This window comes from Bombus vancouverensis, chromosome 9 (assembly GCF_051014615.1).
Source record: "Bombus vancouverensis nearcticus chromosome 9, iyBomVanc1_principal, whole genome shotgun sequence".
Lineage (NCBI taxonomy): Eukaryota > Metazoa > Arthropoda > Insecta > Hymenoptera > Apidae > Bombus > Bombus vancouverensis.
Window position 1 is genome coordinate 17,921,759 of NC_134919.1, and position 15,887 is coordinate 17,937,645.

At 50.5% G+C, this 15,887-nt stretch overlaps 1 protein-coding gene across 5 annotated transcripts in view; it reads right to left on the minus strand.

Moving 5' to 3' along the window:
• Positions 1-77: 77 nt before the first annotated feature.
• Positions 78-15,887, minus strand: part of salm (spalt major) — a 73,755-nt gene continuing 57,945 nt past the window's right edge. The window contains exons 1-8 of one of the 5 annotated variants that reach the window (XM_033338150.2): positions 13,641-14,602; positions 9,272-12,787; positions 8,272-8,405; positions 7,033-7,308; positions 6,308-6,575; positions 5,613-5,761; positions 4,981-5,154; positions 78-4,410 (exon numbers count right to left, since the gene is read on the minus strand). In XM_033338150.2, the coding sequence (XP_033194041.2) occupies positions 4,003-4,410; positions 4,981-5,154; positions 5,613-5,761; positions 6,308-6,575; positions 7,033-7,308; positions 8,272-8,405; positions 9,272-12,581 (4,719 nt within the window). In that variant the 5' untranslated portion in view covers positions 12,582-12,787; positions 13,641-14,602 and the 3' untranslated portion in view covers positions 78-4,002. Of the gene's footprint in view, positions 4,411-4,980; positions 5,155-5,612; positions 5,762-6,299; positions 6,576-7,032; positions 7,309-8,271; positions 8,406-9,271; positions 12,788-13,640; positions 14,603-15,887 lie in introns of those variants that run through there. The other 4 variants (XM_033338146.2, XM_033338148.2, XM_033338151.2 and 1 more) reach the window with 4 other exon arrangements.

Below are 15,887 nucleotides of genomic sequence, written 5' to 3' on the forward strand. Positions count from 1 at the left end.
AGTTTGCGAATACGAATCGTCGCGAGTACGAAAAGTATTCGTAGCGAAACGAAAATGACAACACCGGATGCAGCTCGTTCTCATAATAATTGTTTATTGTTGAAGTGATATAGATATAATGATCCGTAACGTAATTCAACTACAATGAGACAAGTTGCGTAACTAGCAAGATTCGTGTTTATACATGGATTATACAATATGTACAGAAAACCTAAGATCGTACAAGCAATACTTTGTTTTGGACAACTTCACAGGACTCGCGATCGGGGAATAGCTGCCAGCCTTTCCGTGCCCCCCCCCCCTCCCCCTTTCCCATCTTTTCTTCTCTTTTCCTTTTACTTTTTTCATTTTTTTTTTTCTCTCGTCCATTCCTTAATTTAAAAACGACCATTGCGCAAGCACGCGAAACATCTGCACACGTGAAACTAGTAAACGTTCCACGTAACTTACGAAACATTTTTAATAGCACACTAACGACTTACATCCACTTCTCTAACCCGACATTTTTTCGCCTTTTACACTTATCGCGTGTTTGTTATTTACAACGGTATCTATATACACGTACATATGTATACGATAGTCACTGTGAAAGGAGACTTTTTGATTGTTTCCCTAAACGCTACCTTTTACGCTCTCGAGCGCTCTCTCCTAGCATCGATCGTATCGTTTTCTTCTTTTCCTTTCTAACTCGAATTTTACATTTACTCGAATTTCGGTTTCTTCTTCTTCTTCTTCTTCTTCTTCTTCTTCTTCTTCTTGTTGCTTCATTTTGTCTTCTCGTTGTTCCGGGATGAATCGACAATCATTATCGGACCGTGTTTCTTTATAAAAACAGTGATTTAATTTTCTTTATCGTGGATTCGCACGACGAACGATTACTATCGTAAAATAAACGCATAACCGCCGTACAGATGGACACGTATGTTTATCGACAACGAACCTAAGAAACGAAATACTGCTAAAGGCAGGTGGATTCGACCGTCACTGGCAGACGGTCAACCGTGAATCGATTGCGTCTCGCGAGCCATATTTTCAGAAACACATTTACGCGAGAACGTTAAAAAACGTTCGTACCCTTTGTTCTTTCGGCTGCTTGTTCCATACGCTCGTTCCATACAAATCTGTCCGCTGTATTCCTGCTGATCGAAGCCGTTAGTTTCCAGCCGTGGCTCCTTTTCTTTTATCCGGTTCGCGCTTTTCTCGCTTTTACGCGGATACAACGATGCAACGAAATTTCACCGAATTACCGAATCGTTATTAAGAGATACGAAAACAGAGAGAAATTAGCGCGCGAACCAGAGACGGTTGCATCGAATATCTTTCAAATGTATTTCCTCCTTTGAATTTGTCGAAAAGGCCAATTCTGTTAAAATATATGTTTTATTTCCACCGTTACACAGTATCTGCGTATCTTCGTACGAAACTTTCGTCCGAAACTCGCCAAGCATTTTCCATCTAACGTCCTCGATCGTAATAACTAGTCGTTTTCCGCAATTCTTGATCAACGTATAGCCACCGTGGAGACCCGGGGATCGCGCGACACCGCGATACACCGTGCTCCTCCTATTATCCTCTTGTTTTGCAACGAGAGTCGTCGAATCGACCGAGTTCTTAAAAAGTTACATCTAAGCTAGTTAAAAATCAGATAAATTACGTAAAGTGCTTAATGGACACACGTATGCAGCATTGCTATCGTTACTTTTTACACGTTTCTTTACATGCGTATCGTATCTCATCTATTATTAGTATTTTTATTTATTTATCTATCCTTTGTTCGCATTTGACGATTAAACGCGAGAACATACAGGAAAGCCATTATACACGAGAGTATTAACTTTTCGAGTACGAACGAACGCGATCGATCGCGCACAGTCCACGACGTATGCCTGTTCGATCGCATCGTATTCGCATCGTATTCGCATCGTATTCGCATCGTATTCGCATCGTATTCGCATCGTATTCGCATCGTATTCGCATCGTATTCGCATCGTATTCGCATCGTATTCGCATCGTATTCGATAGATTTCTTCGCAACGTACGATTACCGATAACTTTCTCGCCACGCGGCCTTGTTAAACGAGGTTACGCGTCTCTTCGTTACCACTGAGCTCGCGTAATATCCAATTTCCAACCCTTGCTTGCTTTTCACTTCCATTTCCACGCGATTCCTGACAAACGCACGCTCGGACCAAGCGACATTATCGTTCGCGCGCTTCCACCCAACTCTTCGAGAATGCCAGTTTTCTACGCGCCTAGAAAATAACGTCGCTTGTCCCGGTTTAGCTTTTTCCATCCTGCGATGCACCACATTGCTTTCTTTTTTGAATATTTACGATCTTTCACGTTCGATGACAAATCGGATAAAAAGCGCGAACAAATTTTTATATAAACCGAACCGAAGTTACTTCGTAACTTTATCAAACCGTTTAAACGTCTGTTTCTTTTAATTCGATCGTCGATGGATCATCGTCGGAGGTTAGTTTACGATGCAACGTAGTAACGATACACTTATCTCGGATAAGAAGAAATTAGAAGAAATTAGAAGAAAGAGGAAGACCAGTCTCGTGGATTTCGTATAAACGCACGTGCAGTCATAGGTGCCTGATAACACAGCGTCGATTCTACGCGTAACGATGCATCGTTCACCGAGAAAGAATCGCAGTTTGACCGAACGGCGGTCGAACGAGGTGCGTCGGACCTAGGAAAACACTCGAGATCGATGGGTATCGGGGGAACGCAAAACGACGTCGGCTGTCTTTCCGTATAAAATAACGACGGGACACGTTGGCGGTGCGCGCTGTACATCCAGTGTAAATAATAATACTATGATACAAAGTATAAGTACATTGGTTTAAATGATTGCAGGCTGCTCCTCTCATATCACAGCGAGGGCGCTGCCGGGCCCGCTTCGAAACTCCTAAAAACGCCGTTCTCTCGAAGGAAAAAAGAAAGAAAAAAAAAAAAAAAAATGAAAAAAAAAGAAGAAACGAGAAAGAAAGCGACGCATGTACTCGCACGTGTATACAACTCGTACCTTTTCGTACCGATACAATATTTATATATCTATATATTTATATATATTTATGTATATATATATATATATATCATCTTCTTTCTTTATGTATATATTTATATCTTCCTGTACGGGATATCTCGTATAACCGGTGGTTGTACCTCGAACTATTCTTATTTTCGTTTACGAAATAAAGTCAAATGCTGAAAAGAGATCGGCTCGAGATTCTAATCGACATCGAAATTTTGAAATGGACGACGACGCGCGTTTTAACCTCCGTGTTGCGTCGCGTACGAGAACCACGACGTTCGGAGGTGGTATCGATCAGACAATATACCCCGTATAGGCGCATTTTATAATAATAACGTACGATAACTCTAAGTGAGGTGACCACCACTGTCGCGTATGGACGGTCAGAGTGTGGAGGGCCAGGACGTCGCGGCGCCACGTGTCTTGCGGCCCTCGTGGACTCAGTCTAGGCACCGCGTCCGTCGTCCCTCGTGCGAAAGCACGTGACGCGGGGAAGAGTTCTCAAGAGGGACCCGGTTATCGAAGTTCGTGCTCCTTCCAAGGTCCTCTCGATCGCGTTTAAGACTAGTGTGACAATAGGAACATGGTATCTGCTCTGGCTCTGGGGATCAAGAAAGATATGTCGTCGAACGTTCGACACGTCCGAGTTCTTCGGCTCGCGAAATGCACTGAAACACTACTTCCGGCTCCATATAAACGTCTCGTTGCTCTCTCTCTCTCTTTCTCTCATTCTCTCTCTCATTCTCTCTCTCCCTCTCATTCTCTCTCTCCCTCTCATTCTCTCTCTCATTCTCTCTCTCTCTCATTCTCTCTCTCTCTCATTCTCTCTCTCTCTCATTCTCTCTCTCTCGTTCTCTCTCGCTCTCCCTGTCTCTATGTCCGTATGACAGCCAGGACGGAGTTCAGTCACCGAAAACGTGAAGCCTCGAGGAAGAAGGATATGTGTCGTTGACGGAGGTTCACGTGGCCAGTCCTTCGCCCCTGGCCGCCGCGGGCGGCGGAAGTCGAGCCGAAGGTGGAGTCGAGTTGCCCTCCGACCTGGTCGGCGGCTCCCTGTCGAAATGATGCTGAAGAGCGTCCCCTGTCCACGAGGACACGTTCGCGCTGCTCTGATTGCTTCCGTTGGAACTCGGCGTGCCTGGCGAGTGCGAGGGCGATGGCGTTTGAAACAGCATGGATCCAGACGGTATCGAGGACTTGCCGTCGAGCAGCGGCCCGTTACTGTTCGCTGCCACCATCGGTTGCTTGTCGAGGGGGAAGCCAGCTCCAGCCGCGTACACCGAGCCGAATAATCCAGCGTACTTGCCAGCGGCCACGGAGTGACTCGGTAGACCGTTGTTGCTTTGAATCACCGAGATCTCGTTCAGCTGTAAGCAACGCGCGCCCCACCCGTTAGTTTTATTCGACGGCAATCGAACGGAATTACGAAACTAGGAAGAAGACGAAAGAAGGAACGATCGTCGATCGTCTCGCGACCACGGATTATTTTTCCGAGTCGCGACGCAGACTCTAGAGGGCCGGACCAGGGCCCTTCGGCTTTCTCGATATCTTCTTTAGATCGCGCGTATTTTCATATCGTCGGAGAAAAAGTACGATTACGGTTTTCCCTTTCGCGGTATCCGGTCGTTTAGCGGTACTTTGTCTGCCATTATTCTTCAGGTAGTTAGCTTTTAGTCGATAATGGTAGGTCAAAATGTATCGTACGCGGTTCGGTCGATGCACGACTATTCCGTTTATCGAAATCCGATCGATCCCGTCTTCATGCTTTTCTCCGCGCGTTTCCAAGCACTGGCGATTCAAAGAGTCAACGAGTAGTCGACGCAGCCGTGCCGTTCGATTCCTCCGATCCTCCTCGATATCGTCGAAATGGTAACGATCGAGGCGAAACAAGATCGAAATCTCTCTTCGCGATAGGAAATTTTCGAATAATCGCTCACCTTCTGCTGCACGCCGTTAAGGAACGGCGCGGGTAGATACGGATAGAAAAGATCCGGCCGACGCTGCAGAAACTCCGAGTCCTTGGGAGTGATGGGTAGGGGAGGCAGATCCAGGGACATTCGTCGACCTCGTCGAGAAGCTCCGTTGGTCCACATATGAGTACCCATGTGTACCTGCGATCAGAAGAAGCGAAACCTCCAGTCAACGCGACTGTTAACGATCTTCTTCGGTGTCGCTGATCTTTCATCGAGCTTTGCAGTATCTTTCTTTTTCGTTCCTGTACGTTACGCGTCAGCGTTAGTACAAGCGGTAGCAGCTAGCTGATGTTAGTGAATAAACTCGAAGAATCCAGAGACACGGGGATAACAAGATAGCGGAGAGAGAAGAGAGACGGGAAAACTGACGGATAACGAAGAAAGTAACGGAAAGAGACAGAAATAGAAAGAAAAAGAGAGAGAGAGAGAGAGATAAATAGATAGATAGATTGATAGATAGATGGATGGATAGATAGATAGATAGATAGAGAGAGAGAGAAAGAGAGAGAGAGAGAGACAGAGACAGAGAGTGAGAATGAGAGTGAGAGTGAGAGAGACAGACAGACGGAGAGAAACAGGAAAAATGATGCGTATACCTTGAGATTGCCCTTGGTGGTGAAGGCCTTCTGGCAGACGGTGCATCGGAACGGTTTGTCGCCTGTGTGAGTTCTCATATGGATCTGCAGCGCCGAAGATGAGGAGAAATTCTTATTGCAAATCTGGCACAAGTGTTTGCTCGGCACGCCTGCAAATACACACACAGAGTTTCGCTGAACAGACCCTGACGCAAGTTTAACGAAGGTTCTCAAGCTTGTCTCTTTTCTTCGAGAGAGAGAGAGAGAAAGATAGAGAGAGAGAGAGGGAGAGAGAGAGAGAGAGGAGAGAGAGATAGAGGAGGGAGATAGATAGATAGAGATAGATAGATAGATAGATAAATAGAGAGAGAGAGAGAGAGAAAGTTTTATCTCGGAAAAATGATCCGTTCGCGGGTGAGATTCAGGACGGAAGACGAAAGAAACGAGAAATGAAAGAGAAAGCGAAGCAAGCTATCGGCAGGGGAGAGAGCGCGCGATGCGAAGGGAAGCGCAAGCGAGTGCACGAGTAAGCGAAGCTGGTGTATATACGTGAAACAGCGGTGGCTACTTTGGCGTTTCGACCGAAGCTCGACGGCGATCTCTGGTAGCGAGAAACAGTCGAACCTGGCAAGCGAAGCCTCTCGGATCGTTCGAACTGTGCTCGATGAAGAAGCAGACCGATCAAACGCTTTTCAACCGGTTTCCAAGCTACTTACTGGCTGGTCTCTTTGGTGCTGGCAGCTCCCCCTCTGGCGGCGATCTCTTCACGGCGATGCTTTGTTCCATCGAAGTCGGAGGCATCGGCGGAGGAGGCGGTGGGGGCGGTGGCGGCGGCGGCGGTAAGCTCGAATCCTCCGCGCACATCGGACTTCTCGAGGTTTCGTGCTCCTGAGATTGCTGTTGGTGTTGCTGCTTCGAGTCGCTGAACAAATGCGGCGGCATGTCGCGGATCTTGTGAGTCAGCATGTGCTGCTTCATGTTCCCCTGTGTGAGAGAAAACATTGCTCGGTTACATCGTCGCCAACCAGACAGCTTCGAGTTCAATCACTTCATCGATCACACCACTCTGCATAATTTCTCGCGATTCGACGTCGTATCGCTTTTCAACTTTTCCTTACTTAGACAAATATTTTCTATAGGTTATTCGGACAAAAGGAACAAACACGGTCGAATCGTACGACAAATTCGAAGGCTCTTTCGATTAGTCGACTGGCCAAAATTGAGTCGACGTTCTATACGCTCGTCTTGCCAGGAAAAAAGAAGAAAGAAGAAAGAAGAGAGAAGAGAGAAGAGAGAAGAGAGAAGAGAGAAGAGAGAAGAGAGAAGAGAAAAGAGAGAAGAAAGGAGGAAAGAGAAAACGAATGGCGTAAGGTCGAACGAAGAATACATAGTGGTGTTATCATAGTTGTTGTTTCATTGTCAAAATGCAGCAGGCTCTTACCAGGAGGCCGTGCGCCGAGGGTAGAAGTCCGAGGGCGGGCGACATCAGCGGGGGTAGGCGGATGGCAGGATAGACAGGCGTCAGCCCCCGCCCCCCTCCGGCTCCTTTCCGCCCCCGGTTCTTCCGATCCTCAGGTCGCCGCCGCCGCCTGCGTTTCGCTTTTTCTCGACTACTGGCGCACGCTGATCCAAATTGAGGATCGGGTGAAGTGATCGAACTGTTAGCGGGCAACGGTTGAGACGCACAGATGCATGCTTGCTGCCCGGAACCATCGTTCTGAAAGTATCGTAGAAAAAACAAAGATACAGAGCTGGCCAAACCTGAACCGACTGGCGCGATTTGATCGTCGTTTTCTATTTTTTTTGCACGATTATCGATTCGTCGTTCGAGTTTCCGTTAATACGTTGATTCGGATATATCGCGTTAGTATCTATTTCCCTCTCTAAAAGCAACAAAGCGTAAGCGTTCGCCGCGAAGGAATCGCGCAACTGGATCGCCGACTTGCATGTATTTTTTTTAAACTTGGTATTAGTCGTAGCGTTGATCCTAGCGTTAATGACTATATATATATATATATAGTATCGATATGATATAGCGTTACTTTTACATCGATTCGTACATATCGGCAGACAGAGAGCAATTCTAAATCCGAAATCTTAATTTCCGTCTAACGGAATGGCACGAGACGCTTACAACTACGTAGAAATGTTTCTTCGCGTTCCCCCTTTCATTCGATCTTTTTCCCATATTCGTGTATTTGTAAAGGGCGATCACGTAATTAAAATAACGAAAACTTTTATACGAATTTAAACGCGAGAGAGTTACTGCGCGTAACTCGCTAACGATTCTTCGATTTTCACGAGACGTTGAATTAAGCGTTCCAAGTTGTTCTCGTACTGCGACGCGTTCGAGTCGTTGAAACCGAATCAAACTGGAAATTTCGATAACGTCTTACGCCTTTTTCTAGCAAGTAAGTGCAAATGGTTGCTGGAACGTGGCAAAAAATCCGTCGTAACCTTTAAATCCCAACGATAAACGCGAAGAAAAACGATTAGAAAAGAATACCGGAAGAGAAGAATAGATTTACAGGTTATTAGGAACGAGGCGATCGTATTTGATCGATTCGATTCGTTGCACGATTCCTCTCGACGCTCGTTTGGCGAGCAGCAAACAATTCTCGGAATGAGCGCGTCCAATTCCATCGTCCCGATCCCATCGAACGTAAGAGAGTTACGTTACCTTTGTGGAAAAGCCTCTGTCGCATATGCTGCATTTGAAAGGTCGTTCCTTCGTGTGGCTCCGGTAATGAATCTCCAGCGCGGAGTTGCACGCAAATGTCTTGTAGCAGATATTACACGTGGTGTTTCCACGCACTGTAACAGATCGTACTTCTTTACAATTGCTTCCCGACACTTTCACACGCTTCTACCGTCCGTGAAAGCAATTTGTAACCGCGATTCGACTCTCGTAAACTATCCGTCACGAACGCGAAAGACAGAGAGAGAGAGAGAGAGAGAGAGAGAGAGATAGAGAAAGGGAGAAAGAGAGAGAGAGAGAACAGGCTCTAATCTAATCGTCAAAACGCGCGAGCGAACGCCGGCCGAGAACGACCGCTGGCGAACGCGAGCCTCCGGAACTCGAAGCCGATCGTTATCCGCGTGCCGTAGCTGCTCCGAGAACAACGTTAGACTCGCTTGGTTTTCTTCGACGGAAGGAGTGAAATGAATCGTACAGGCAACAATCCGTTCTTTGCAAAGAAATTTATTTATTTACTTATCAAATGTCCATAGTTTCGATCCTTCCTTACGCAAAAAAGGAATACAACAACTGATATTTGTGCACGCAAGTTCTGTATCTAGTCTATCCGTACTTTTCCTTCTTCTTTTTTTCTCTTTTTTCATGTCGAAGAGTGTGATTGAAATTAAGAGAGAGAGAGAGAGAGAGAGAGTCAGAGAGAGAGAGAGAGAGAGAGACAGACAGACAGACAGACAGACAGACAGACAGACAGAAGAGAGAGAGAGAGAGAAATCATACGTGTTCAAAGAGATAATAAAAAGAGTGTCAAGCGGGAGGGTAGGAGTGCTAGGTCCGGCTACACCACAAGTAGGATACGTCGATATACAGCTTGGATAAAGGTGGACGAATCAGTCAGACTGGCGGTGAGGATCGGTGAATCGTGTCAGATCGATCGGGAGGTGTAGCAGGAACTGCAGCTCGCCCTGATGCTAGCAGCGCCTACCTGCTGGCCCTCCGACAGCCAGGCCGAGCGGGTTGTAGGTGGACGTAGCAGCCAACACGGCTGACGTGGTCAGGGAAGCCAAGGGCCCGGCGGCGCCGCTTCCAGGAGTCACGGCGTTTATCGAGCTGACGCTGTTTATGCTCGACGAACCGATGCTGCTGGTAGACGGCGACGATGAGACCGCTTGCAGCAGGCCTGCGAACATGCCGAACGGATGCGGATGGTGGGTGGTGGTTTGCGGAGGTGGCGTTGGCACTGACGCTACCGAGGCCGGAGTGGACGATGCCCGAGGCGTCAAATCTAACGGCGCGCCAGGATTCGGCGGACTGTTGCTCTTCTCGCTGCCGTTGTAACGGTGAAACGGCGGCGACCTGGCGGCGTTTCCTATCGTCGACGCGGCTGTCGTCGTGATCGTTCGCACCTGATTCTCGAGAGCGGCCAGCGAGGTCGAGAAGCTGGGCAAAGACACGTCCTTGTGATCGTTCTCTTCGCTCTCGCGATCCTGTTCGTCCTCTAGGTCGCCGCGACTCGCGTCGCGATTGCATCTCTCGTCCTCCTCTCTGCGATCGTCCTCCTCGTCCTCCTGGTCGTCCGCTTCCTCGCTGTGCTCCTCCGCGTACCTTGCCTGATGCTGTTGCTGCTGCTGCTGCTGCTGTTGTTGCTGTTGCTGCTGCTGCTGCTGTTGCTGATGCTGTTGTTGCTGAAGGTGCTGCTGTTGAGGCTCGTCCTTCGCGTCGATGTCGTTTTCTTGACTCTGTCTCTCCAACTGTTGTCGAGTTGGAGGAAAGCTCAACGGGAATCCAGGTCCAGCGGGGTGAATCGGTGGAAAGCCTTGAGGAAGAAACGACGCCAACGGATGGTGCGGATAACCCGGCGGGAACTCGTTCACCTCGCCGGCTTGAATTTGCTCCGGACTGAGCTCCGTCGGCTCGCCGGTGTGCAATCGTATGTGCTGCTGAAGCACCAACGCGTTGGTAAATTTCTTGTGACAAACGGGGCACTGATGCAACATTCTGAGCGGCGGTTTCGCCCTGTGGACGCCCATGTGAGTCTTTAAGTTACCCTTGGTGGTAAACGCCCGGCCGCAGATCTTGCACTTGAACGGACGCTCGCCCGTGTGAGTCCTGTAATGCATCTGCAGTGCGCTCTTGCAGGACAGCACACGGTGGCAGATAACGCACTGGTTAGGATCGGACAGCTTGTGCTCGATGTTGTCGACCAACTGCTGCAACTTGGACGTTTCCGAGGTCTTGGTTATCTCGATCAAACTTTCCCAGGAGTTGTCGTTGCTGCCCGGCCGTGGCAACAGACTGGAATAGATAGCCGGATCCTTGGCCGGATCGATCATCTCGTTGGTAGAGACGGCGGCGGACGCGTTTACGGCTGGTGGTGCGGCGTGATGGGGTATTTGATGGTGCGCCGGTGGCCCTGGGAACAGAATTCCCGCGAACGATGTTTGAAGGCTTCCACTGCTCGCGCTACTACTCGCAGGGGAGGCGCCGGGGTACGCGACAACGTGTTGCGGCAAACGATTGATGGTTCCACGACCGGACAAATTCTCCGGCTGCTCCTCGATCTCCTCGTCGACTTCCATGTCGCCGTCTCCCTCCAGTCGACCGCTCATCTTACTGTCCATGCTACAGTCTTCGTAAGTCTGCGGTTGAGAGGGTGGATTGACGGAGGATTGGGGTGAATTTAAATACCGTCTTGTCGTCTCCTCGAAATCCTCGCTCTCCTCCTCCGTGGGCTCCTCGGCCTCCTCCGGCTCTTTCTTCGGCGTTATCCTCTCGGTCGGTTCCTGGCTCATAGATCGTTGCTGTCGCTGGTATTGTTCCTGCATAGGCGATCGCTGCTCCAACTTCATCTCGTCCCTCTGCTCGAGCTGCTGCTTTTGATGATGATGTTGTTGTTGTTGTTGTTGTTGTTGTTGTTGGTTGTGGTGGTGATGGTGGTGATGGTGATTGTCGTGAAAGGAATGACGAGAATTGGACACAACCGCGGGGGAATGTGGCGAGGTGGTCGGGGCAGTGGTAACGGGCTTGCTCAGGTTCTCCGGCACGTCCTGATCGTCCCGATGAGCGACAACCGGCGATCTGTACAAGGGTGGCATACCGGGAAGGGCTAAACTGAGCGGCAAGGGCGGCTGAGGAGGTAAGAAACCGTGCGCTGCCGCCGGGTGAAAAGAGGGATGGTGAGAAGGTGGTGGCGGCGGCGGTGACGGCATCGGTCTCTGACCGGAGGCGATTTGTTGTAGCAAGGGTGGGTGGTACTTGTCCAGGTGTTCCGGAACGGGATTCGGATTCATCTTAACATGTGGAAACTTGGCCGTATGCCTCTGGAAGTGGACCTTCAGGTTCCCTTTCGTGGTGAAGCGGCTGCCGCAGACGTTGCATTTAAAGGGTCGCTCACCTGTGTGCGATCGTATGTGGATCTGAAGCGCCGAGTCGCTGCCGAACACCTTGCCGCAATACCGGCATCGGTGCTTGAAGAATGGCTCGCCGCGACCGCTACCGGACTTTGAATCGTACGGGGAGAGACGGGAGCCTTTTCCACCCCTGAACGCCAGCTCGTCGGCCAGGTTATTCGCCAGAAGTCCCTGGCTCGCGTTGTCCAGCACCTCCTGCGCTCTCTTCTGCAGCATCTCCAGGGTGTTCGGCTCGTGCAACGGTGGCGGATCGGTGTTGGTTATGATGGACGAAGCTAGGGAAGAACTGATCGAACAGAGAGGCGGTATCTGATGAGACATCGGCATCTGGCTACTGGTACTGGTAGTCGAGGTCGTGCCGGTCGCGTTCGACGAGGCCAACGGGATATTCAACGGGGACGCGCTGCTGGTCGGCGTCGGTCTTTCCTGAGCCAGGTTCGGCGTCACGGGAGCCGGCGAGGTTTGCCGATGACTCGGTGGACGCGACGACGGAGGCGACGTTAGGCTCGACAGAGGTTTAGGCTGGATGATCGGCGACGGGCATATCTCCTTGCTATCCGACGGCTCACCCGGTCCTTGCTGCTGCACCGACTGATTGTGCGTGATGGACAGTTGCTGCTGCAGTTGGCTGATCAGCTGCAGTTGAAACACTTGCTGATGTTGCAAGGTGTACAGGGTGCTTTGAAGCAACGCCAAGTCCTGCAGAGCGGCCTCGCTGTCCGCGCCTCCGGCCAACGCCGTCGCCGCGAACTGAGCCACCGCCACTTTCGTGTTCTGCAGAGCTTCCAGGGTGACGTGACTAGTTCCAGCGGGCGGGAACAGGCTGCCAGCGGCGCCACCTTCTACGAAATTGTTGTTGTTCTCCGCATCCTGCCTGTGATGCATCTGCTTGCGCGATCCTTCCTCGTCGTCCTCTTGCTCGTCCTGCTCGTCCACGCCTTCCTCTTCATCCTCCTCCAAAGCGTCTTCCTGATCCTTGTCGTCCTCCTCGCCCTGATGGCACCTGGATGCCGTGAGGTCCACCGCTTCGTCTCCGCCGACTCCTCCACCGCCACTCTCCTCGCCATCCGACGTAAACTCATTGTCTTCACCTGCAATACACACGCGACACCGCGATTAGCTTTCAGCGATTAGTTTCTTCCCAACGTTAACTATCCTACGAATATTCTATATCGTATCTTTCCCTATGTACGACGACGACAAGCAAGAGACGTAGAAGCCAGATCGAGCTACTTTCCGCGTAGCGAGGACGACATCAGCGCGAAGAAACCGTGCCAAAGTATCATCTGTATTCAACGTTCAAATCGTTTGTGCGTATCGCACTAATGACGAAAAAAAAAGATATATATATATATATATATATATATATATATATACAAAGCATCGGCCGTTCGAGATACCGCGTGTCGTGTGAATTTCAAATAGACAGTTCAGCGCGTTACCGATGCAGCAAGGAGCATTCGACGAACCAACTTTACATACGTATTAAGTAAGACGAGTAGGGGTATGTGGTACGCGTATGGAAGCGCTGCACGATGCATCTTCCTTATTCCAAGTGTAATCATCGATCCGGAAGGTTCGAACATGTACACGCTTCTCGCGGGAGAAACTTGGTTGGTCGTACGATTTTCACAACGTACGAGAACGTTAAAGACGCGAACGTCCAAGACCTGGATTTTCACGCTCGACAACTGGAACGGATTGGTAAGAAGGTGTTGGACCGAGCAAAACGTTTTATCGTTCGTACGTGACGAGTATGACGAATAGTTTATCGATCGATCGGGCTGAATCGATTACAAATATCGATTGACAACGCCATTTTGCTACGAACGATAGAGAAAAATTGAGTTTAATAAAGCAAGAAGAAGAAAAAGAAAAAAAGAAACGGAATTTTCTAGATAGCCTACAGCGATAGTTTGAATATTTTACAAGCGTTTTACGTACTTTAGGTCGGTCGAGCTTGCAGCTTGCAACATAGAAACGTGAGAAGGTAAACGTTCGTCGTATCGAGTCCGATTCGAGACGTTCGATCGATCCGAGGATTTCGCGATACCGAGAATTTGTACGTTTCAATTCGATAAGAAGGGAGAATAGGAAAGTAACGAACGTCACCAGCTGGAACCAGTTTAACGGTCGAAGATGAAAGCTCATAAGGTTTCGCTTCACGACTAATGCGAACGCTCGCCAAGGCTGGAACGGGCCGAACGCTTGGCAAGTCGGCGCGTCATATTTAAAATGTACGGTGTCGCGGTGAAACCGAGGCAGAATGATTAATCGGATTCGTTCCGATTTTATTTACCACCCAGGCTTACCGACACCGGATAGAAGATGGCGTTCGTACGATCGGCGCGCACGATTTTCCGTTCTTGAAAACGGGCACACGAAAAATGTAACGAACCGCTGGATACGGGCACGAACGAGAGGAAAACAGCGGCAGAGGGGCCCGCGACGAGAAACTCGGTGGAGAGAGAGGATCGTGCGCGTTCGCGTCGATGATAAGAAACGACGGCGCGGCGATTAGTATTCCGGAGCGTGGCGCGCGAACCCCACACCACTGGAAACTTTTAATACGCGCACCGGGGCCAATGAAAAATGGAAATCGCTCGATTACTATTCCCGGCGGACCGAGTCGGACCCGTTCGAATCGCACCAGTTACAACGTTTCATTCGCCACCCGATGTAACCATCCACTAGAAAACTATGCAACCTCCAACTCGAACAACTTTCCATCACTCGTAGTACGCGAGACGAACTTTTCTCGAACGGGGAAAACGTAGAATGAAACGTGGAACGTGATCTTCTCTGTGACGGGAAAGAGAGGCAGAGGGAGAGGGAGGAAGATGGAGAGGAGAGTGGGGAGTGGAAACGGGGAGGGGGCAGAGGGACCAGAGGGGCCGGAGAGGTCGAAGAGGCCGGAGAGGTCAGTGGGGCCAGAGGGGCCAGAGGGGCCAGAGGGGCCAGAGGGGCCAGAGGAGCCAGAGGAGCCAGAGGGGCCAGAGGAGCCAGAGCGGCCAGAGGAGCCAGAGCGGCCAGAGCGGCCAGAGCGGCCAGAGAGGTAGACAGACGGGGGGGGGGCGAATTTGCGGGAAGTCGTCGGCGCGGCGTGGAGATGCGTTCAAGGTCAACGGTTGCGTACCGGAAAATCGTGCGCACGAGAGTCTGGAGGGTCCGCGGTTGCCCTGCTTGATGCCGCGGCATTCGAGGCGGCGCGTGATGCTCCATCTCATGAGCTGCATGATCGCACGGGTTCGCGGAGCAGGAAGTTCGTGCGTGGCGCCGACTCGCGGAGGCGCGTGAAAGTCGCGCTGCGTTTCGGCCGGACGTCCGCGTGTCGAACGATGTCATCCGGCAAGGACGAGAGAGAACCGACTGATCGCTCGGTAAAGAGCCGGCCTGGGCGTAGGTAGCGTCGCGTCGCGCAACGTCACGCGTCACCCTTTCCCCCACCCTGTCCTCCCGCGCTCACCCCCACTAGCTGGCCCTCCCTCCACCGCGCGCAAGCCTCTATACATACGCACGGTTATGACAAGGAAGGCGGCGCGGTTCATAAATCAGGGGGTAAGAGGCGGGGCCTCGCCGAACCACTCAGCGCCCGGTTATTAATTATCATACAGAGGGAACCCCTTCTTCGCCGGTTCCACCTACGCCGAACCGACTTCCGGATCTACGGCTTCGTTGCGTGCGAACCGGCCACCGCAGTCATACGCTGCACGCGTCCGCTTTTCATTTCGCTCCCCGCGAGTCCGCTCGCTCGGCTGCCACGGGCACGGGGGGCGGGGGCGGCAGCGGAGTGTGAGACGATGCCGCTCGTCGAATAGACTCCCTTTGGTCCTCTGGAATGCGTCTAGAGTCTAGACGTCTCTCCTTTCTTCTTTTCTTTCTCTTTCCCGTCTCATTTCTTTCTTTCTCTCTTCTTTCTCTCTCCTTTCTCTCTTCTTCCACTTTTACTTCTCTTTTCTTCCACAGGCGACTCTCGATTCGAACACGGCACTGAAGATTCGAGAATCTGGCGGTGAAAAAGGAGCCACGTATACTTTGCTTGGAGAAATGCTTCCGAGACGGAGGTGCTTAAAATAACGGGAAGACAGATTGCTACTTATCGACGCCTTCTTCGTACCTCTGACGTTTCTCCATCGCTTCGTTATCTTCCGGTTAGTCTCGAGATTCTCGGAATCGTCAATGGATACGACC